Below are 24,731 nucleotides of genomic sequence, written 5' to 3' on the forward strand. Positions count from 1 at the left end.
TGCAATTGCACAATTTAGCTATGTTGGTATCGAATATTTCTTTTTTTCCCTTTATATTCACAGTGTCTCTCGTTAAAGGTCCCTTTAAAATGCATTAGTTAGCTAGCTTTTAGTGCTTTTATTTCGTTTCTTTCTACAGTTTAGGTTTGGATGTTTCATGTTCTTTGTTGTATATGTCTTTTGTTATCCTTACATTATATTCTTTTGATAACCATTCTAATCCTGGTTCCATTGATTTCCCTTTTATTGGTGTTCCATTTTAATCTTGTAATTTTTTTTATGACATTCTCATCTTGTTACAACGAAGTGAAATAGAGAAATCGACATTGACTAAAATTCTGTCCAAACGTTTTGTTCTCAATACTGGATGCGGCTCTGTGTTTTGTGTTTAGTATATAATATGACTTTATATATTAGTCTGGCTACATTTATGACAGAGGGAGAAGGCCCCTGTGAACATATGTGACCATCACCATGAGAAGGCCCTGTGAACTAGAACGTATGTGACCATCACCGCGAGAAGGCCCCTGTGAACGTATGTGACCATCACCGCGAGAAGGCCCCTGTGAACGTATGTGACCATCACCACGACACCTTTAGCTTGTAACTTGTTCTTAAGACATTCATATCTTGTTACAACAACGGAATATAGAGAAATCGACATTGATTAGTTGAACATCTTGTTAAACATGAAAGAATAAAATTAAAACGACAAAAACTTATCAATTATAAATCCATTCATAAGTAAGAAAAGAAAGAGTTCCTTGAAAACAGGGTGAGTTATTTCAATGATATATTTTTTCCTTCGTAGACAAAGCTCCATGGACAAGTATCATATCAAGACTGCCGATAAACATCAAAACCTTTTGATGCCGATCGTTTGCTTTATTTCCATTTTTAACATTTTGCAAAGCATTTCAATCATTCTTGGTTTCTTTGAGATTTTAGTGTATTGGACTTTCTATTGCACGATTACAATTGAAAATGGGATAGAATGTTAGCAGTGATAAATGACAGACTTTATTAAACGATTAAACGGGTATAGAATACTTTGGGCGTTAAGAAGGCCAAATACTTGTGTCGTATATTAAGTAATTTATGCTAGGTAACTTACTTTCTATCCAAGTCACTTGTTGCTTTACATACTTTTAATTATGATATTGACATACCCTTATCTGTTAGGCAATGCACTAGGATAGGCAATGCACTGAGATAGGCAATGCACAGGGTTAGGCAATGTACTGGGTTAGGCAACGCACTGGGTTGGGCAATGCACTGGGTTGGGTAATGCACTGGGTTGGGCATTGTATTGGGTCAGACAATGCATTAGGTTAGGCAATGCACTGGGTTAGGCAATGCACATGATTTTTCCCTTATATTAAGTGGTTTCGAACTTTCCGGTTTTTCCCTGATATTGTCATTTGTTCTTCGGGATTTCTTTTTGACTGTTTCTTTTGACTATTGCCTGGTGTTAATAATTTCGATGATTTAGTTATCACACTTCTTTTACGGTTACAGCACTTGTTGCAATACAATTAAAAATGTATTTATGATGACATTAATAAGTGTGTCCAGTGACATAGTGATTTTTTTGAGCAGCACCACATACATCCTGGTATTGACGAACACATACCTCTATGTACAAACTTTCAGCAGAAATAAAGGGGATTTATTAAATCGTCACTGTGGTCATTTTTTAAAAAACGTTGTGACAGATCCGGTTAAACACTTAGCATATAGTACATTTTATTCAAACAACCGATATATATTAATGTAGTTTTGTTCTGCAGACTATACTATCTACAACATTAAAGCGACCTTTTTATATAACTGTTTGGTTCACCCAGTTGATGCATTGGTTTTAAATAGAATAAATATAACATTTTTATTGGAACTTTATTATTATAACTATCACATCTCAGGCTGACTATAGGTGTATCGTTACGGGTGTGGGAGGTGTAACAATTGCTTTCCATAATCCCGGCTTTTTGTAATTTTCTTGTTGCACGTGTCTTGGTGTAAGTTATTTTTTCTGTCGTTGTTTTCTTTGTGCTCTTAGTTTGTTCTGTCCATGAACTTCACCACGTTTTTATATTGCTGACGTTTTAAGTTTATGTTTAACGAGTTGTCACCATTTCACTGCTCAAATTTGACCTGATTTTATGTGTAGTTTTAAATAAGTCTTAAGAAAATTATCCTTAAAATGACTGGTTTATATATGAAACATTCAGCGATAAATTAATAATTATTCAAATAATGCTTCTCTGACAGTTATGTAAATTATATGCCATTACATCCGTTTTTTAAATCAGTCGGAAACGTTAAGCGCGTGTAACGTTGGTCAATCATTAAGAAGAATTGCTTTATGCTTTTGATCGAAAAAAAAATTCGAGTATTATCAGGGTTGCATTACAGTAACTTAATTAACCAATAGTTACCCTATAAACACGCTCCTGTTTTGACACTTGAACTTTTTTACCCAAACTTGTAAATTACGACTACGTTTCAAAGAAAAAATAGCGCACCAGTGGTGGTTTTGAAAAAGTTTTATCATTAAAAGAAACCGTATTGCCGTTTGATATTGTGTTATTTAACGATGTAGAGGTTATACGTTTTGATCGCTGTAACTTTTGATTTTCATAAAGTAATTTGCAACATCAATGAAATGTAGTTCGAAAGGGGTAATAGTTTCGAGAGGATGCACAATAACAGACCCTTTGAATTAATATTCACAGCTTGTCATGGATGAGCAGAAACAGAATTTAACTTTAATAACTAATATTGCAATGGCCAAAAATGTTATCAGAACGCTAATGACTGATATTGTTTATGTGATGCTCAAATTCTAATGCCAATGTAAATTTTCAAACAGCGCAAAGTGGGCCTCATTTTTCGTCCTTATAAGGTTTAGTTCGTCGTCGCTAAAGAATGCGTCAGCAAAAAAAACTTGACACATATACGCTGAATTTCAGACCTAATAATTACTTAGAGTATTGTACATATTTTCTAACCGTGTTATTTTGGGGAGCACGCAATGTCAGCATGTTTACAGACATTATCAAATAGGCTCGACAGTCCAGATAATATCGAGAGTTCCATATATAGTCAGGGAGTGTCATGAGTTCCTATAATCTAACGTGTAGAGAATGAAGTTTCTTCGAATTTCTAATCTAAAACAGTGTCCTCTCCCTATTGAGATAAAATCTGGTCTGAATTGGCGAAAAGGGTCATTACACACTTGATAGCAAGTTCTTCAGCATTGGTGTGTTGTGATAAAACTGATTTCATATTTACATTGCAGCTCGTTGAAGTTCATTCTTAAGATATAAACGTCTTTTTTTAAGTTTAACAAATAAAGTAGTCATCCTACTATGTTGAACTAAAATGGATTCAAAGAGATCGGATATTTAAAGTTAGATAAATATCATATTGTCAATGCCAAACTCTTCGGATATTTAAAGTTAGACATCACATTGTCAATGCCAAACTCTTCGAAATTATGTATATACAATAAATGGAGTAATGGATACGAAATAAAAAATTGATTTAGTTATCAAGCTTCAAAATATTCTCAAATTAAGATCAATGCTTACAGAGAAAACAATGATAGCTTTTACCGTCTGAGTAGAAGATTTTGTGTACATACGAGACTTGTATAGGAAATTGCGTGGCCAAATTTTCCTTGAAGTATTTCGTCAAAAAGTAGGTCAAAACAACCCATAAATACCATGTACTTTTATTGAATTTTGACTGGTCAAGGATACTGATACAACTTTACAATTTAAGTAGTAATAGAATATCTCTCTCATTGGCACTACATTTGGTGACATTCGTCTTTCAAATTTATTCAGATTATCTTTCATTTGCATGACGAAGGTACGTTAGCTGGGCATTAATATGCAAACGGCGTATTTGTTTTAGCCAAAACACTTATCATTTTCCGTAACCCTACCGAACTGTTTCACAGGGGAGAGTGCCCTATCATTTTTAAGTAGGGGAAGGAAATGTATGGTATATTGTGTTTTGTTCTAAAGCAAAAACACTTCACAATATATATATATTTTTTTTTATTTGTTAATTTCAGTAGTAATAAAAAACAACCCTATTCAAATAATTCTATATAAATACGGTAGTCTTAGATTTCATAGTTAACAATTCAGGTTGTCTAGGATGATGTCAGTGTATAACATTATTGTGTAAACATCTAAATTTCATATGAAAAAGAAATTGCATAACCCGTGTAACATCCGAAATAAACGACGAAGTCGATTGTTTGTTAAATACCATAACAAATATTTTCGATCACCTTTACATCAGCAATCATATTACTGATCTTTTTCTTTTATCATGTAGATATAATTTATTTATATTTATAAAAAAGCTGTCTTAATATTTTAATAGCAGTAGCAAAAATTTCCGTCAAATATCTAACGTGCACACAACACTGATATGTCAAGTTATTTAAATTGTATTTAAAAGAATTAAAAACAGTTTATTTGTTTCATCATATAAAACTATAAAAACAAAATCTCTGTATGACCAGTTAATGGATTGTTATACTAATAGCCATCTAGTGTGATCTAAGTATATACCGGGTGTAATATGAAACGTATACGTGCAACAGGATATCGAAACGATAAATGCAAATAAATACTTTTTCATTGGTTAATACAATTTTGTATGTATCCAAGGATTCTATTCACAATTAAAGAAGCAAAACGAAATGTTGTCAATCATTCTATTTTTAGTTAACCACATGTAGGATTTTTTTTTCGAAATCGATAAAAAATTACACATTTGTTTAGAAATTTAATTTTGGCCAATCAATGTCCTGTTGTATATGCCGGATTTTCTTTCCACTGTGATATAAAAGGGGAACAAACAGTGGAAACTCCAAATATTTCAAGAATTAAGGCTAAGCATTTAGTTCACCAAATGTAAGTAATAAGAATCTTTTTGATTTTTTAAAGTATGTTCATGAAGGAACTTTATTTTTGGTAAAATTGAAAAAGTCTTCTTGCACGTCCAACGAAGTTAATTTATATATTACACTACATTCTTAATTCCAATGAAAGGCCGTATTGATGAGTATGTATAGCATTGATTAAACAAGACTTTTTCTTCAAATTAATTATAACTAAACGTTATTACTTAATATCTACCCTTTTGTTTTCACGAAGTCTGTCCGTGTCTTAAAGTACATGTGTCCGAGGTCGCTTTTGTTTCTCACTCTTTTACTTATTAGGTATTAATTACCGCCCCTCCGCTACTTTAATTGTTTCCTCCTTGTAAAGGGATTATCTTCTTTGTGTAAATTTGCTTTTCTGTAATCTCAGTAATTCAATAGATTAATAAAACAACAATTTACTTAATACTAACATTAGGTCGACAGTAATAGCTCCTATAATCTGGTCTATTAGTGTAATTCATTGTGTACCCTAGAATTACACAGCCTTAGTGACACTTATTTAACTATGCATGATGATATTTAGACACCATTACTCACACAAAAGGCCCAACCGGTCGACGTTTTTGTACCTTCTATTAGATTTTAGTTCAATTCAAATCAAACAGTCAATTGTGATTTGTGTACATAGGGGACAACCAATTTAAATCACTGAAAAGCCGATATACAATATTTTGAATGTAAAATCTTTACCATTTGAAACCAAGAGAACACTAGTATTCCATTATATATTTTGTATTTAAAAAACATATTCTATAAGATCACATTATATATGATTAAAATGATGAGCTGGGGAAGAGTGGAATGACAGTTTATTCAAAGTTAACATTGCATGGTATCTTCGGTCATGTGGTTATAGGAACCTAGATATTTGATATCAACTCCAAAGTGGTTTTTATATTAAGGCATAAGTGTTTGTTAACAGCACAAGAAATACGTCAAGTTTTCGAGTTTTTGTAAAAACAACAAAAAAAAACATACTTCACGCACTTTTTAGATGAATCAAATTAATCTCCGCTAAGTTTGCCAAGTCCTTTTTATTGTTGTACAATTTCTTAACTTTATATTGAATATCGTTTCTCTGATTCTTTTCGTGTAGCTAACATTCTGATAACCTTCAAACAAACAAACATATTTTTGACGTTATATCCAGAATGATTTAACTTGTACATGTAGTTCAATTTGCTTAATAATCCGTAGGTTGATGATTTGATAAATTCAATAGTTCTTACTTCAAATATTAGTATCTTACTTGATATCTTAAAGGTAAATGATGAACCTTCAACGATTGTGTTTAAATAAACGAAATACAAATGCGTCGGGCTTAAATCTGTATAAATCCTATTTGCGAACAAAAAGATTAATACTAGTATACGACTCTACCTATTTGTTTAATTATGTAATTATGCTGATGAAATAAGAAGGCAACAAGCTCGTCAAACTATCAAAAATTCTTTAATAAATGGGTATGTTACATGTACAACGAATTGAGAAATCCCTGCAACGTTTGAAACAGATTGTATTTATGGTTATTTACAAGAGCAAAATTAGGTTAAGGGTTCATTTTTCACAACATAGCCAGAAATTCACATTATCTAGTGAAGTTTAATGGCCCTATTTTCGGCTTTGATTCTAAACTTAAATGAAAGGCAGTGTAAGATGTGGGATTTTTTTTCTTATTTCAAAGAAGGTCTGCAATTACTGCCGTGTGTGTTCGAACAAAGAAACCTACTAAATGCGTTAAGTGCAATTATAGAACTGAGTAGGGACGATTTATCTGTTAGGTGCATTTCAGCTCAAAATCCTATAAATTGAAAAGAAATAAATATTAGTTTATAATGTTTCCCTCTTCAAAAGAAAATTTAAAGTCCAATATTCACAACCAAAATATAGTTTGTCTCGTTTGTTTCCGACGCCATCCTAATTTATTTTATTTTATTTTTTTTATTAATTCTTGTCAAGGCTTTCGAAGGCTGTCTATTACTATTTTAGAAAATATTGCAAAATAAAAAAAAAAACCAAAAGTAACGTTACGTGATAATGCCATCATATTCAATAATGTAAATGATCCGAAACTAAGTGTAGTTGTGTCCCTGTTAGGAAAGCACCGTCTGTCATATAGATTTAACTCATGTTGTATTAAAGGTATTCATCGGTCAATGGTGGTCGGAAGTTAAGAGAAAAGTCAATATCATGGAAAATTGTTTTGAAGCGAGTGGTCTGTTGTAAGCGATATTATTTTAGCTTTTCAAATCCCGCAGGAGTTGAGTGAGTGTTTTATAACTATCCTGCAGGAGTCGGGTGAGTGTTTTATAACTATCTCACAGGAGTTGAGTGCGTGTTTTAACTATCTCACAGGAGTTGAGTGCGTGTTTTTAACTATCCCGCGAGTTGAGTGCGTGTTTTTAACTATCCCGCAGGAGTTGAGTGCGTGTTTTTAACTATCCCGCAGAAGTTGAGTGCGTGTTTTTAACTATCCCGCGAGTTGAGTGCGTGTTTTTAACTATCCCGCAGGAGTTGAGTGCGTGTTTTTAACTATCCCGCAGGAGTTGAGTGCGTGTTTTATAAGGTGAAGAATCTTGAATCAAATGATTCAAATAATCCGGACTTCCCATAAAAAACATGGATGTCGAATAACAAGTATTTTTATGTCTATAATGTTGATCTGCATAATACCCTGAAACTCTAAAAATCGAAATATGAAGATTTTTGTGCATAGACTAAAATACTATTATAATATTGAAAAACCTCATAAAAGCAAGACCACAAACATTTTGGATGATATGGTTATTACAAATTTCTGAACGCTGATTGCATTAAAAACCAGTTCAAAGTGAATAACCATGTCACGCAAATTCAAAATGCAAGTGTAAAAATTCAGATGTTTGAATTTCTCAATGCCTTAAATTATCTATTAAGCATTGACAGTTGTAGACAAAACTTTCAAATATTAATTCGCAAGGTTCATATATGAATGTAAGGTGCTAATGCAAATATACACTTATAACCTCTCTCGGTACATGTAGGTCAATATCTGTTTATCGTTTGACTTACAATTAGTGACAAATTTAATCAAAGATACTAAAAAAAGGCACAATTAGAAATTGGAAAGTCAAAGGGAAAATCCAAACAATGGAAACAAGCAATAACGACGACATTCAGAAATCTCAACAAAAGTACAAAAAAAACTAAACATAACATTCGACTTATTTGTATTTAAATGCAATGACCACCTCCGTCTGTATTTCTAAAAAAACACCACCGTTAATGTCTTGTCCAATATATAAAACCTAAGTGTCTGTTATGTGTTTTTTCTTCTTGTTTTATTACCTTGTTTTATTTCACTGTTTCTGTTCTAATTGTGTTTCAGTAACTAAAACTAAAAATAAAACAATACAAATGAACACTATTTGGAAATAGGAATTCTTAGATATCGTTTCTTTATCATGAGTAACAGCCTCATGATTGTTCTAGTTATGAGGCAAAGATTTCCAGTAAAAGTTCATGTCTTTTAGAAAAATATTCAAAAGTTCAAATTACTTATTGGCCCTAATTATAAAATTCACACAAATCGATCAATCTTATTGACACTTATGTTCAAATATTGACACGTTATGTTTATCATTATTGTAAAATATAAATCTTAACACTTGATTTAAAGTCCAATTAATACATGAAATTCAACTGCATATTAATTATTCAAGATGCATTCAGGTACAGATTGCTAATCTTGCTATTTATTGTTGTCTAGTAATAATCTCTATAATAAATTTTCATTTCTTCCCTGAAAAGGAAGATTTACCAATAATATTATTTCCTTTATTTACATAATAAGTATGCAGAGTTTCTAGCCATTCTGTATGTGGTAATTCTGTCCTTTCCCGGGAAATGAACGGATATATCCAAAGCATTCAAACGGGCAAAAATAAGCTTACAAAACTGTTCTATCATACTTTTACATTACATGGTTATACTAATGTACTTTTGAAGACATTTTGTCTCGAGGGCGCCAAGAACGTAACTTTGATGAACCGCACTTCTTTATCTTTTGGTTCCAGCGCTATATTTACTCCCTTTATCTTATGGTGCCACCGCATCAAACGGATCAAATGGAAAAGATAAAGGTAGACACCGCAAAATACCATTACCTATAGCAAGCAATGTTAGTAAACACTCTGGCCTTTAAAGTGTCTTTAGTAAGTAGAGCAGGTCGGTTTAGTTTCGTAACGAATTTGGCTGATGTAGTACTCAGTTTTGGTAAGGCCCTTTAATATAAGTAAAAAAAACTGATTCCTGGTTATTTAAATGGGAAGCTCTGTGTTTGTATGGTTAAACGGTTTGGACCGTCGTACAATGAAGGTAGGACATATGTTTTATGGTACTTCGGTATAATCCACGTTAGTTCGCATAAGTATTGCTTAACTTTAATTGTTATCATTAAAATGTTGCCCTTATAGTGTCGTAACTTTCAATCACCAACAAGATTTTTTTCTTGTATTTGCAAAGACGATAAGTTTTCAAAGTGGCATTGTCTTAGTTGGGTACGAATTACCAGGATTAGCTTTAATGTTATATAAATGTGTAGTGCATGTAGACTCTAAATTTGGTTTATTTTAAAAATAATGCTTCATCGTAAACTTCACTTTTTGTAGAGCAAAAACCTAAGTAATGGATTTTAAAGATTCAATTTTGTATTTCTTATTTTTCACCTGTGTTCTTATGATTTATCCACAATTTCTTGATGAAATGTTGTCGCAGTCTTAATTTTACTTAGAACACGAACTGAGAATTTAATACTATCGAACTACATTTGTAATCGTTTAATATCAGTTTATGATGCTTATATTACAAATGAATACTTGAGGATCAACAATATATATATATATCCGTTTTTATCATATAACGTCTCAGAATGTGACGACTCTATTCGCTACACTGCTCCATCGGATCAAATTGATACAGGGAAGATATGTAAACGTATAGAAAGGTCTGAAAAATTCCCAACGATGTTAGAACTGTCAAATTTGCGGTAAAAAAAAAACACTCGGCCAGCTAGGCTATAAAATATAGCTTTGATTTGTTGTGACATGCATCCGCTATCCTACATAATGACATCTAAATGAGCTGTCCCGTACTGCCATACATCGTGTACTAAGTTACAGCCCTAGATTAATCCTACGAGTTGGAATGACCCGGCCAGCGAAAGCTATATTTTATAGCCTAGCTGGCCGAGTGGTCTAGGGCGCTGGACTTAGTGCAGGCGGTGTTGCCATAGATGTCACAGCGGTACGAGTTCGAGTCCCGCGGAGGGAACGACCAAAAATTTGCTTCGCAAATTTGGCAGTTCTAACATCGTTGGGAATTTTTCAATTTTTCGGACCTTTATATATATATATATATATATATATATATATATATATATATATATATATATATATATATATATATATATATATATGGATCGTTAAAAACGATGCGAAACATAACAATAAATAAAATTAACGTCTAAATATGTTTAACATCACCAGAAGATGGTAAAATTTAAATTGAATATTTCGGATAACAGATATCCTTCCTCAACATAAAACTCATAAAACTATATAATAGTTATTATTATATTATAGTTTTATGAGTTTTATGCTGAGGAAGGATATCTGTTATCCGAAATATTCAATTTAAATTTTACCATCTTCTGGTGATGTTAAACATATTTAGACGTTTATTATATATATATATGATAAAAACTGAACTAGAAAAAAAAATACCTGTAAATATTAGAATTAATTAAAATATCAATCATAGTAGATGTTCATGTATACTATGATATATATTTAAACACCACAACGATTAGAATATTGTTATAGTAATAATTTAAAAATTGCCGTGTTTCTATATGAAAGCTTGTAACAAGAATATGCAGGGCTCATATAAAACAACTAAGCCTTTTGGATCGAATATTTTCAAAATCGAAGTATTTTTCAAGTACGTAATGTATTCGAAAAGTTTTTCGACATGGTTAGAATTTACTGGAAATAAAGAAGTCTGATATGTAAAATAAAGAAGTCTATTTTGGTTTTTCTATGTTGGAATCACACGAAAGGTTTTCATTAACCTGTTTCATATAAACCTGGAAAAGACATCGGCCATTTACATTTCACTTTGTGTTTCGACTATAAATAAATACAAACAATACCAGATTTATATATTGTTAATTTCGATATGCAGTACACGTGTTGCAAGGAGTAACCTCTCATCAGCCACATTAAAAGATTTCAAAAAATAGGATAGATAAAATATGATATTATTCGGGGTCAGACAAGTCTGGCTACTGGGTTGGTGAATATCCTCGGGGACCCCAGGTCTACCAGCAGAGGTATCGACCCAGTGGTTCTTAAATATAAAATATACCTGTTTTATATATTGTTAATTTCGATATGCTGTACACGTGTTGCAAGGAGTAACCTCTCATCAGCCACATTAAAAGATTTAAAAAAAATAGGATAGATAAAATATGATATTATTCGGGGTCAGACAAGTCTGGCTACTGGGTTGGTGAATATCCTCGGGGACCCCAGGTCTACCAGCAGAGGTATCGACCCAGTGGTTCTTAAATATAAAACATACCTGTTTTATATATTGTTAATTTCGATATGCTGTACACGTGTTGCAAGGAGTAACCTCTCATCAGCCACATTAAAAGATTTCAAAAAATAGGATAGATAAAATATGATATTATTCGGGGTCAGACAAGTCTGGCTACTGGGTTGGTGAATATCCTCGGGGACCCCAGGTCTACCAGCAGAGGTATCGACCCAGTGGTTCTTAAATATAAAACATACCAGTTTTATATATTGTTAATTTCGATGTGCTGTACACGTGTTTCAAGGAGTAACCTCTCATCAGCAGCATTAAAATCAAATATGTAGGAAGATCATTATCAAAATATTAGTTGTATAAAATAAGTACTCATAACCGAAACTATCGAAATAGAAAGCCAAAATCCATCACCGAGAGGTTCTACCATATGCAATGCAAGGAATGAAGCCTCGGTGTTTTATAAAAACATGCAAATAAGCAATCATAACAATTTAATTTCTTTGAATTGATAAATACGATTCCATCTTCTAGTTGTTTTGCATTCGTATTAAGCGTACAGATGAGATACGTATCTTATCTATAAGAAAAAAAACGTATGCCTCATTTACCACAGAGTAAAAGTAATGGTGAAATCTTTTGATGGTTTAACGTCGGAATTGACATGTAATTGGTGTGGTAATTGAATAGACGTCACGTGAATAATTGACATGTACATGTAAATATGCACATCATTGGAATTTTGACGATTTCATTTAAAATTTCAAATCTTATTTATAAATGATTTTTAAGTAATGTTTTTGCAATGAACTGACTTCTGTCGACAAGATCACGTCTCCATTTTATGTGAGTGTTTTTACGTTAATTCAAAATGCACCTCCTTATTTGATTAGAATGCTTTAAGTTTTTTTTTATATAAATACCTATTCGTTTAATTTCAAAGATTGATTATTATAAGCATTTTATATTCTGCATCAACAGCTAGACCAACGTGATGTTAAGAAAAACCAAGTATATAAAAAGTACCTTTATGAAGAACCTTAATTAATTTTTGAAAATATTTTTAGAAACTACAGGGCCGTAGTCAGGTTTTCTGAATGGGGGTGGTGGGGGGGGGGGTGCGGACTGATCCCCGATAAACAACTTTACTTGGTTTTCTGGTATGATTTCTCTTTAATTACAGGCTAAGATGAAAATCAAAGTTTTTTTTAAAAGGGGGGTGCGATCGCACCCGTCGCACCTCCTGGCTACCGCCTTGAACTATGAGTGAATCACCACACACTGCCCTCAGAAGATAAAATATTTATAAATAATTATTCTAAAGAAATGTGTTTTGATATATTGGTATTGTTTGTGCTATGGTTACTTTATCAACTGACTTTTACACACGTGTTGAAGAATGTAGGATATTTCTACTTAAAAGTTTTCCCGTTACATAACCCATAATTAGATAAAGATTTCTATCAAAGGCTAACGATCCTAACCTTTCTACTCAAATATAATTGTGGTTAAGTATCTCTACCACATTAACTATGATAATAGTGAGAGATTGACGTGTTCCGACACATTTTTCATGTATTTTTGACATGGACAAGTTACGTAGCATTAGTTCTCCTAATAAGATCTCGTCCTTATAATGACGTTTATTGAGAGATCCATAAATTAATATTTGGATACGGTTCAATGAACATTTATCTCTGCACTATAATTATACAGCCCCTCTGTAGTCATTGTAGTCCTTCTCGCTTTGGCTTCACGAGACCGGCAACAATCCATCATGGCACACTGAAACGCTTTGGCAGTTTAACTTTCTATATTTGGACTTTTTTGTTCGATGGATTTAAATTGTTCTCTTACAGAAAGTCTTCAAACAGGCTGTTATTTTGGAGGTAGGCTCCCTAACATGCATGACGCTTAATTAATTTTTAATTAGACACTACATTCGTTTAAATAAACTATATATATTTTGTACTCCGGTACATGTATAAGTAATCTTACTATTTATTGTAAGAGTGTGAAGTCTTGTTATTATTTCAAACAGATATTTATTTATCAGGTTAGTTTTTATTTTAATGCCCTCAGTAATTCTCATTTAACAATATGGTAATTAATATACATGTGTACATGTTTATTAATTTAGTGCATTACACGTTTGTCAAAATAGCTTTAGGACAATGTACATTGGACACATGAATAAGACAAGTAGGTATACAAGCTATTGAAATGTCTTGTTTACATACAAAGGATTTAATATCTATAAAATATATAAAAAGGACAATCCAAACATGTTTTTTTTTCACTTTTGCGGTAAACCATTTTGATCAACACACCAAATGTCATAAGTTTTATTTTTGATAAATCATTACACGAACAATTATAAAAAGATTAAATGAAATCTGCTCGAAAACTCTACAATTGTTTATACTGTTGCAAAGCGACGATACGGTGGTGAGCCTAAACTTCTACTTTACCATAGACAAAGAAATCTAACTGCTCGGTTTTAGCGGTGCCACTCATTCATTTTTTGTAATTTCTATAAGGTCTGTTAATATTCACATGACCCTTTCTTTGTCCCGTGATTGATTATTGTTATATTTACTGTGTTTACCCTACCACCAATTGACTAATTGACGTTTAAATGGGGATTCTGCAATCTTGACATGAAATTCTAGCAACCAAAAAATCAAAATATAAAATTTGTGTAAACATAACAAGAAACAAAATTAAAGCTTTTCGAAAGTTTGTAACAATTTGCAATAAAGTGACACGATAAACTTACATTATGCATACATCTTTTTAAACTGAACAGTATAACAATGCAGGTTGTGTGCATAGGAGACATGCATACAAAATGCTATTTATAAGACATTATTGCGGATTATTTATTACTGGAGATATTAAGTCAAATTTCTATAACACGTCTTATGAATATAATATATATTCTACCAAAACTCTAATTACAGTAAACGCTGAGAATGTTTGACAGTTTTCGAGGAGAATTTGGATTTAGCTACTATGGCGAAAGAAGGACTTCCGCCTCCATTGATATCCCATTGGCAGTTGTTGTTTACATTTGCATTCTGATCTCCATAGCAACAATTGTCGCTGCTATTGGCATCCGTGGAAAAGCTGTAAGTATTGAATGTTAAGTGTTGTGATTCAATATTTTTATTTAACAAATGATTCATTAAAACTTATGAAGCTCGTTGCTACATATCTTAGTTCTTTGGTTTCTTTAGGGGATTGACTTCTGGAAGTAATTAATTTCCACTGTCAAGGAGATGTTTACTTTATGAAAGAACTATCAAAGAGGATACTTCCTTCCCTCTCAATATACGTTATTCAGATAGTTTCATGACGTGATTTTTTACATATCAACCTCGATGACTAACACTGTTTGTTTTTGTTGGCAGCGCTGGTATACCCTAATAAGAGTAGTTTACAGTTTAGCCATCGGATCTACAATTTTACGTAAGTTTTAACAACACAGGTCTTAGCATCGTGGTGATTACGGATTGATTTAATAATGTTCATTGTTAGAAATACTTTGCGGACGTAGTAACGTCAAAATGGTCTGGGAGTTATCAATATGATTTTAAACATATACGGAAATAAGATAAACCTGGTGCAATCAGTGTGAAATTGTATAACAGTAGCGAATTTTGATGAGTAGTTAAAATAAAAGGCTTTTAAAGTAATTTCTTTGATCTAGTTGTTAGTCTCATAAAACCTTATTCTGCTTGGTGAAAGCATCTTTTGCTTTAATTAGGGTATCGGGCTAGGAGGATGTAACGAAAATAGACATGTATAAAATATACTCCAAGGCCGTATTGCAGAACACTGTATAATAAAGGCGGTGTCGTGCTGCAGTTAAATTCAAAATAAATAGTTAAAATCACTTACTTAGTTCTAGCAATGTTAACAAGTTTATATGACGCTGCTCTTTTTTTTAAATGAAAATAAAAATGTACTGATCATTTTAAAACAATGAAAATAAGCAAAAGCGTAAATTGACATCTTACTAGAAAAGGTTGGCCATCAAAAGTTAAAACGGCGTCTTTACAATACAATTTGTTTCAGTTGACTTTGTAACGTTTCCCTGGCCAACAACAATTAGTACATCAAACGGAAATACTCCGTAAACGAAGTGAACGTGACTTCTGAGGACAAATAAGAGAACAGCTGTCATACAAGCATTACTATGTAGATTCAAAAGTTTATGTCGTAAGAGTCATTCTAAATCGAGATATATGATATGTTCTTTATACAAATAGCCTTTAAGTAGCCCTCCACCTAAGAATCATGCAAAATGTGATTCATGGTTGAAAAGCCTACATATTTTTATTTTTTATATTTTGTTTACCATGTCATAGTAAACTGAAAGTAACATGTGGTTTTTCATATAACCCATGTTCATAGGAGATGAAAATTATATAGAATGCACTGCAGAGTTCAATAACTTTCTAAGGGAGATAACTCTGTAAATGCCACTCAAATTCAATAGAATCTATTGGATTTTCAATGATGATTATCGCCTAAGAGCAGACATATATGAATGAAAAGTTACACATTTCACAATATAGACCCATAAAACAACTTAATTACAAAAATAAAAATATGTAGCCTTTTTTTAGGGTGTATCACATTTTTCAGATTTTGCATGATTCCTACAAAGACAGCTACTTAATTTTGGAAATGAATTTAAAGTGTTGTCGATTCATTTTCCTGGCAGAAGTTAAGATATGATTTATGAAACTAGACAGTATTGTTCTCTTATGCATCAATTTTATTATATTTTTATCAGATTATAACATAATTAATTCATTTCAGTCCTATCAATATACTTCAATAGTAGCAAAATGTCAAATTTTGATTGAGGAGACTAAAATGGTGTGGTTATTTTACAAATTATTACATACTGAATTAAAAAAAAATATCTATCGTACTATTTATTTTTTTAAAGTAGAGCAGCTTATATGTGTCAGTGTAACATAAGGTGACTATTGGTGCGTGTTTAAGGTTTATAGTTCACGTACACAATTTAAAGTTTTCATATATTAAAAAGCAGTTCTGTGTGTAATACGTCGTGTAGAATTACTGATGTAGTGGACAATTGGGGTTATATATATAATTCTTACTGTCAAAGTAATAAATGAGCATGAAAAAAAAAAAAAAAAACAGAAACAGTCTAAACTTTGACATTTAGAGCAGTAATAGTGTCAGTAATAGTTTGGTTTCTTCTCATTGTATTATAGCTTTCACTCAATATTGTTGTTTTAAATTAGTTAAACATATCCTAATTGGGTCAACACTACGAGGCCTAGTGCATAGTAGTAATATATTTCTCTATCAGTATTAGTTTAAATTTTATAATAATATTTCCGTAGACTGATCTGATAAGAGTCTTTGGTAAGGGCATAGGAATTATAATTTTAATGAACTTTCTTCACAATTAAAACCCAATTAAAAACTTATGCAGGGCAACGAGTCGAGCGAAAAAATTATGCGTGACTTTTGACCGACATTTTTTTTAAATGCTCGCGAACATTTTTCCTAACCAGTATACTGTGAGTTTCATATTTTATTCATTTATTTACATTACACTACCGTCGTTTGACATTAAAACAAATGATTGTAAACATCAAAGAGTCAATTACCAAAAAATTAAAATATTATGGTTAAAATGCATCAACATTCAGACAAAAAACATAAAAAATATTTAAAGTACAATTTTTTGTAAAATTTTGAATCGGTTAAACGTGTTTGCTTTACAAATGAATTTAGCTGTTGGAAGGATGTACTTTTAAAGATTGAGCTCAATGTACAAACGTATTGCATAACTTTTATAAATACCGCAATACTAACAAACATTATTTGTGTGGGTTTTTTTTATCTATTTGACAATTCTAATTTTTTTAGATTACCATTTCATGTTAAGCCTTTTGAGTTGGATGTTTTTATCACGAGAGCATTTTTTTCATCTAGGTAATATCCTAACTACAACCGCTTTTAAAAATGAAATTAACAAAAGCCAAGTTCTTACTATCATCTCTTAAAGAATAATCCATGGAATAAAGATTCTAATGGAATTTATAAATCTGTAACTGAACAGGATTAAGACATAAAATGGCCAACATGACATCTTAAACAACTTCTGAAATACAGTTTTGTATTTAGTAAAGTTTAAGTCACGAGGATACATATGGTTGTGCAATTTACAACTTATTTGGTCATTTTAGAGATTCTTCTTTGTTTCCCAATTACTATCTGATAAGATTTTTCATGCACTCAGAGAACAATATTGTATCCTTTTGCATCCCCTCCTTGTCATTTTCATATAAGTACCATTCTGTGTAAGGATCAGATAATGGGTGGCACATCATATTTCTCAATTTGGTCTTTTCTCCTTAAATATATTCAATACACCTATGAAACAACTGAAAAGTTCTTTTTTAATTTATCCTGAAGCATCTGTGACGTAGATATTTTTTGATTGCTTATAAAAGGAAAATATGCATTTTTCCACAGTACATTTCAACTAAATTTGACCTATCAATATCTTAAAAAGGCAAATTTTACAAACACTTTGATGGTTATTTCTGGAGGTTATCGGATATAAATACTTGGTTAATGCAATAGTCTCTGTGGTTTTTTTCTCCATGATGTTCCACACCTCATTACACATTTTGCCTGATTCTTAGACGGAGAAGTATTTAAAATGAAAATTAATTGGTATTTTTAATTGCAGGAGTACATATTATTAATTTTGTGCAATATCCACCACCGGCGTCAAAATCATTGGAGAATATCGTGTCCATGTTCACTTTCCCTACCATACAAAATTAAGGATGCTTTATCAGATTTTTGACTTCGGAATTTATAAATTTATAAAGTTTGGAATTTATAAATTTAGTTCAATACTATTTAATTCCAAACGCTATTTTTTTGTTGTATCTGATTTCTAAGTAATCTATAGTTACTTGTTAACATTGAATGTAACAGGGACGGATGATATCAAATCATTATTTGATAGCAATCTGAAGTTAATTTTTGATGACTCGTAAATACTGTATTGATCAATCAGCAAAAAAAGTTGTTTTATCAAAAATAGGTATAATTATTTTTGTGGTTTAGTCACGGAAAATGTGTTACGGTGATAAAACATGAAATTTTAAATCAAAACAAGGATATTGAAGTGTAACACAATGTTTAATGATGTTGAAACTAATTTACACATTGACTGTCACGCCGACCTAATACCCAGACACTATGTCAATTGATGAGTTAAATATACTTTAAATAAGTTGAAATCTGACAATTTGTGTGTAAATTCTCTCTTTTAAAACTTGCATGCATACTCCGTTACAATTAAAGCATTGAAATTATTTCATAATTAATTTTATCATATGACCATAAACCCTCGTAAAACGTGGCAGTTTTAGTTTCCATGAGTATGTCAGTGAGGCTAAATAGAATATGAATCTGACAATAGATTGAAACAGTCCGACATACATATGTTACGACTCGATCGAGCAACATAACAACTTTTGACTTACAATTGCAGTTAATGAATATGATATATAAGGAAAATGATTGATCATATCTTATATACTATGATGATTATGAATATACGTGATGACGGAAGATAATCAATCAAAATTAAACCTTTCCAACTGAAGGCAGTCAATTAAAGTGTTGAAAGAAATAGCCAACCTCTCCCAATCAAATGAACAATTCGTAGAAGACATAAATTTGTCAATTGAGATGCTTCATTTTTATCATATATTAAATAAAATTATGACAATTTCATTTAGTTTTTGGATGTATGACAAGAAATTTCAAATTCAATTTTAGACGTACCTTGGTATTTTTTTTAATTATTTTTGCAGCAGCAGATATACACATAAAAGGATATGACATAGTCATTTCTATACTTACTCCACTGATCAGTTCTGGTGTCTTGAAGTATTTGGTATTGAATTCCGTCATTTTTAATCAGTTACCATCCGGTATTATCTGCTGTAGAATAAAGACGTTATGTGTTTCATTGAACATTTACCAATAATTCTGGTCGTCAATACTTTACCCCAAAACTTTTACTGATTTTCAGTAAGACGGGTGTGTCTACCAAAGTATTTGTCACTTTGTAAAGCCGTTTGTTGAACAATGTATTTGTCTTGTAGTATGTCTATTTGGAGATTGTTGGGTGGATGGTGTTGATAAGAAAGTTAGCGTACCATACATCTACCGATCAGATACAGAGATTTCAGGGGAAGTTGGTCTCAGAATCGGCCTTACCAAAGTTAATATCACTTTAAAAGGTAAATATTACATAACAAGAAAAAAAATTGTACAATATAGATTTAAGACAACCAGTTTAATTTAGATTTTTTTTCTGAACCTTCCCAGTGCTTAAAGTGAAAAGAATATGGTTATTATTGATGTATATTGATGTTTACAAAAGTGTACTCACTTATGAAGTCTTTTTTTTATTTCAGGTTATTTTGAAAATTCAAAAGGCTCAGTAAAATACAACGAAGCTATAGAATTCGATGGAGGTAACTATTTATATGTATTCCATGGGACTAGTAGTTCAGTTTCTATTTACACTGAAGACTATTGTCTTGGACTTCAAAAGAATTCTCTCAAATTACACATTCAATCACCTTGGTATACAGATATTGCAAAGTGCTACAAAAGTGATCCAAATACTAAATGAAGCATGTCATTTATGCATAACGATTTGTTATTTATTCTCATAAAATGTATACCATTATACAACCGTGACTATCAACGGCATTAAATACAACAACATTTGTATGTATGGTGTTAATCAAAGTCAAACGATATTAGATCAATATGTCAACATCTTTAATTTCCAAGTTTATTACTAATACTGCAAATGTTTTTTTAAAAGTTAATAGCTTTCGTTCCATAAAATAAGGACTATAGCGTATGCGCTATATAAACCTCAATTTCTAACCTTCTTAGATTACCGAATATATAAAGAGTCCCATAACTTCGAACACTACCCTAATATTCTAAATGAGAAAGATATTATAACGCTGGCACAAAACAATGAAATATAACCAATAGCGACTCGCCGATGGCAAAATATTCAAAGAGAACAAAGAAAGTGTTCCTTTTGCAGAGATATTGTTGGTGATGAATACCATAACATAGTAGAATGTAGAGGTCTACGACAAAATAGAGACCTTTTAATTGATGAAAACACTATTCGTAACTATCGGCAATCTTTGTATTAATTGTTCCCATGCTTCTTCGTGTACAATATATTGATTTATTAAGTAATTAGTTTTTCTGCATACCTTTGTTATATCAGAATAAAGATATATATATATTTATATATGTACAAAGAATGAAGATTGGTTTCAATATTGTGTACAATTGTAAATGTTTATATCTATGTCAAATTGTAACTTACTCCACGAAAGCCCATATTTGGTCTAATGAAATATTTTATTCTATTCCTTTTTATTAATAGGGGAAAAATTTTGCCATTTAATATGTATGTTTTTTTTTTTAGTTTTGGGTACCAAGTCACCATTCCGTGAATATCTGGAGAGAGGTCTTCCGCAACCTGTACTGACTGTTGTTGAGTTCTTCAGTATAGATAAGGGTGGCTTTAGATGGGGTCGTAGTTACGCTGTGGCGGGATATTTTGCCAAAATTTTGTTATTGTAAGTTACAAGCACATTTGATATGTATATACAATATTTTCGTGTGATTAAGCTGATTTATTTAAAGGTACATTTAGCTGTTCTGTTATTTTGATATATTATTACAGATCCAAAGACCAAAGATGTAATTGTCATTAATACAATTAAAACGTTAGCATGTACCAGTGTAAACAAATGTCCTTGCATCGTACGAGGTTATTGTTTTGTTTAAATACTTGATTAAATAAGAATGAATTTTTAAACATTCTTTTGAAGAAAATAATTTCTTAATACTTTCTATTGTTTATTTCAGGACTGCTTTTTCGTTTTGGATTCTTGCTAATATAATGATATGCAGTGTGATATTTTATGGAGGTGCGTTATTTACGCTGTCGGGTTTTACCATGTTCCTTGCCTCCATCTTATACCACTGTCTATTACCAGCAACTCCATTGAGGTTTTTTTGTTCTGAGAGCGAATTCCATCTCCATTATGGTATTTGTTTCTGGTCAGTTATGCTCATTGGTAAGTTTAGTGAATGGAATCTATAATATGCAAATGTAAAAATATTATTCTAGCAACACTATGACACAATATTTAATAGTTATTACTTAAAGTTAATATCTTTATATCGTTGGTGAAGATGTAACTATTTCAATACCAAATGTTAATATTCTGTTATTTTTGCAATGTTTAAGAACTTCCAATCTCGTAATTTCCTATGATGTGTCACATGGAATCTAAGAGTTATAGTGTAAATACTAGTAACTAGAAAGTTCTGGTTTTTTAGGGCTGCTGACAACATGTGTTGGGTTAGTCATTCTATTTATGGATTCCAAGATGCCAAAGTCTATACAGAAGTTCTTCTTGATAGAAGACAAGGATGACCGAGAAGACGCTTATGAAACACAAAAGAATTCTTTATCTTCCAATTCATCAGTGTATAAAAAGGTACGATATGGATGTTAAATCAATGAAAGTGGAAAGTCCAATATTGATACCGGGACTTAATACAAATCTCATTTTAAATCGTCTGTATCAGTTAAGCTTCCATAACAGATTCATCTTTACTATTTTGTAATTTTAATCTTATCTTTTGAACAATAACAACACTGGTTCATTAAGGTTTACGATCTCACAATCTTGTTGTGCAAGAGATCTTCAAACTTCAATTGACGATGGATTCCCATTTGCTAAAATTTCCTGACATTATTGTTTTTTTTCTACCTGTTTGAAAGGTTGAAAACGTTTACAAATGTGAAAACAATGGCAGATATAAACTTTAAAAATCGTTATAATCAAGTACTAAGTCGGTCGAAGTATGATATGAAATTTTGATGTCTCTTTTTATACATTTCAGGATGATTTCAGACGTCTCCTTTTTTACATTTCAGAATGATTTCAGACGTCTCCTTTTTTACATTTCAGAATGATTTCAGACGGTTTTCATTGTATAACAACCACTACAGTTTATCAGACTTGAACAAAGCTGGATCATTGTTTTCAGTAGCTGAAGTAAACAGCCAATCAAATACACCACAAATAAGAAGGAGTGCCACAAACCCAACAAACCTAAGAAATTCTTTTTCTTTGGAGTCTTTACGTGATTTTTCGGAAAAGAGTACATTGAAAGACATTTCAAAGAATGACAAGCAATACACATCCAATCCATTATTTGACCAGAATGTGATCACAGAGGGGAATGAAACTTATTCTGGAAGGAGAATGGGTTCTATTCCTGGTCGGATTCAGTCAGCAATGTCTTTAGAGTCTTTACATTCTACACCAGACAGTAAGGCACCGTCTTCTGATTCAGGTTTAGACGATTCTCAACACATGAATGAAGGTCATGGACTAGAGACGATTCCAAGTGGAAGCGATAGTAACGACGACAATAGCGAGAAGATCGATGTTTCTATGTTTGAGATGCGCGCACCTGTTGGAACAAAACGAGTGAACAATGCACAAAAACTAAATAATCGTGAAAATGAAAAGAACAATAAAGTATTTACTATAAATGTAGACAATACAGACAATGAGGAGGAACGATTAAATGAAATATACATAGATATTTCTTCTGCGTACCCATAGAAACACAAATAGTACCCATTAGAGTGTCCAAAGAGATTTTCCGGTGATGGTGGCAATAACAAATCTCACCAAACACAAACTTCAAAGAACCGAAATCCGTCCGCCTTATGTGCACCATACAAATGTAGGTTATTGGAGTAAAACAAATGGTTGACCTTAAAGCTGAGAAAAACAATACGAAAATGCGTTTAATTCATTTTGGTCGTGATTGTTGAACTTTAAAAGTAACAGTCATTTATATGACCAAGGAAACCTTGTTTTAGAAGTTGTGTCATACGATCGAGGAAACCTTGTTTTAGAAGTTGTGTCATATGATCGAGGAAACCTTGTTTTAGAAGAGGTGTCGTGATATTGATTAGCGCTATGTACCGATGTCTTTCATTCGTAATACTTTCAATTAGAAATTGAATAGATGTTATTTATAATGTTATTTACGTGTGCCAAGCCCGTGTAAATAGTGTTTTGTGCATGCTTTATATAGATGAAGTTCTCAAAGAATAAAATTTATTTCGTTATTTTGATTTATTTTCTTGACTCGTTCAAAAACTACCAATAAATCAGAATTAAAAAAAAAAATCCGTATATTTTCATTCCTGACGCTAAGTGTCTCTTTAAATAAAGGTACTGAATATAAGATTTAAAGCCATAGATTCAACTTAAAATCAAACTTAGCGACATGGTGGCAATAAACATTGTTTATCTCCCTTGAAACGAAATTTCAAAAGTTAGCACTAGACCGCCTACTTAAGAAGTTGACTGTCTATTTTAGTTTTACGCTAACTAATATCAATATATTTACACAATTCTTTAAATATGTTAGTTTGAAGATTTTATCCAATTTTTTGTGATTTCGTCTTTTCATGCTTACCTATGATTCATAAGTCAAGTGATATCGGCATTTATAAGCAAGACACTGCTCGATGACCATGGATCAGTCATTTACGTAGGTTCCTCGTAACATCTAGAGGCTTGAATAACTCGCGGCTATGGTGGCGGCCATTACGGTTGAAAGGCAGAGCCACCATGTGCCGCGAGAGTAACCAGAGTAATTGAATTGATTCGTTTTGATTCTTTGTTTTAACGTTGATTACTATAAATTTCTTTGAAGAATATTTTGCATATTAAATAATAATAAAAAAAATACACGAATGTTGATACTGTGGGAAATATTACCACAAGTGCAAGTTAATCGAATGCGATCTCTTTTGAAATGATCGTTTTAAAAGACAAGATTACTGTGCAACCTGCCCTTGAAAGTACCTTTTTGTAGCGCAAGATAAAATATGTCATTTGTTGCAAAGTATTTAAATTACCATGCAGAGATGGTTGATGCATTCTGTCCTTGTTTTACTTACGGCTTAAATCTTACAGATTTACAGTTTGATAATCAACGGAACGAA

At 31.8% G+C, this 24,731-nt stretch overlaps 1 protein-coding gene across 3 annotated transcripts; it reads left to right on the top strand.

The window, feature by feature from the left end:
- Positions 1 to 4,826: 4,826 nt before the first annotated feature.
- LOC148611046 (dual oxidase maturation factor 1-like) lies at positions 4,827 to 23,846 on the top strand. 3 transcript variants are annotated; one of them, XM_088591113.1, is made up of 10 exons: positions 4,905 to 4,937; positions 13,572 to 13,616; positions 14,524 to 14,691; positions 14,974 to 15,031; positions 19,744 to 19,881; positions 20,059 to 20,118; positions 21,108 to 21,261; positions 21,554 to 21,765; positions 22,031 to 22,191; positions 22,669 to 23,846. In XM_088591113.1, exons 3-10 carry the CDS (start codon positions 14,536 to 14,538, stop codon positions 23,329 to 23,331), a joined length of 1,602 nt encoding a protein of 533 aa, XP_088447239.1. In that variant the 5' UTR covers positions 4,905 to 4,937; positions 13,572 to 13,616; positions 14,524 to 14,535; the 3' UTR covers positions 23,332 to 23,846. The 3 variants fall into 3 exon arrangements, with proteins under 3 accessions (XP_088447238.1, XP_088447239.1, XP_088447237.1); XM_088591112.1 differs by lacking the exon at positions 13,572 to 13,616 and having other exon boundaries at positions 4,827 to 4,937; XM_088591111.1 differs by lacking the exons at positions 4,905 to 4,937; positions 13,572 to 13,616 and adding an exon at positions 13,079 to 13,449.
- Positions 23,847 to 24,731: the final 885 nt, after the last annotated feature.

The sequence above is a fragment of the Perna viridis genome, chromosome 7 (genome assembly GCF_037379345.1).
Source record: "Perna viridis isolate PV_CMFRI_1.1 ecotype Kerala chromosome 7, ASM3737934v1, whole genome shotgun sequence".
NCBI classification, from domain to species: domain Eukaryota; kingdom Metazoa; phylum Mollusca; class Bivalvia; order Mytilida; family Mytilidae; genus Perna; species Perna viridis.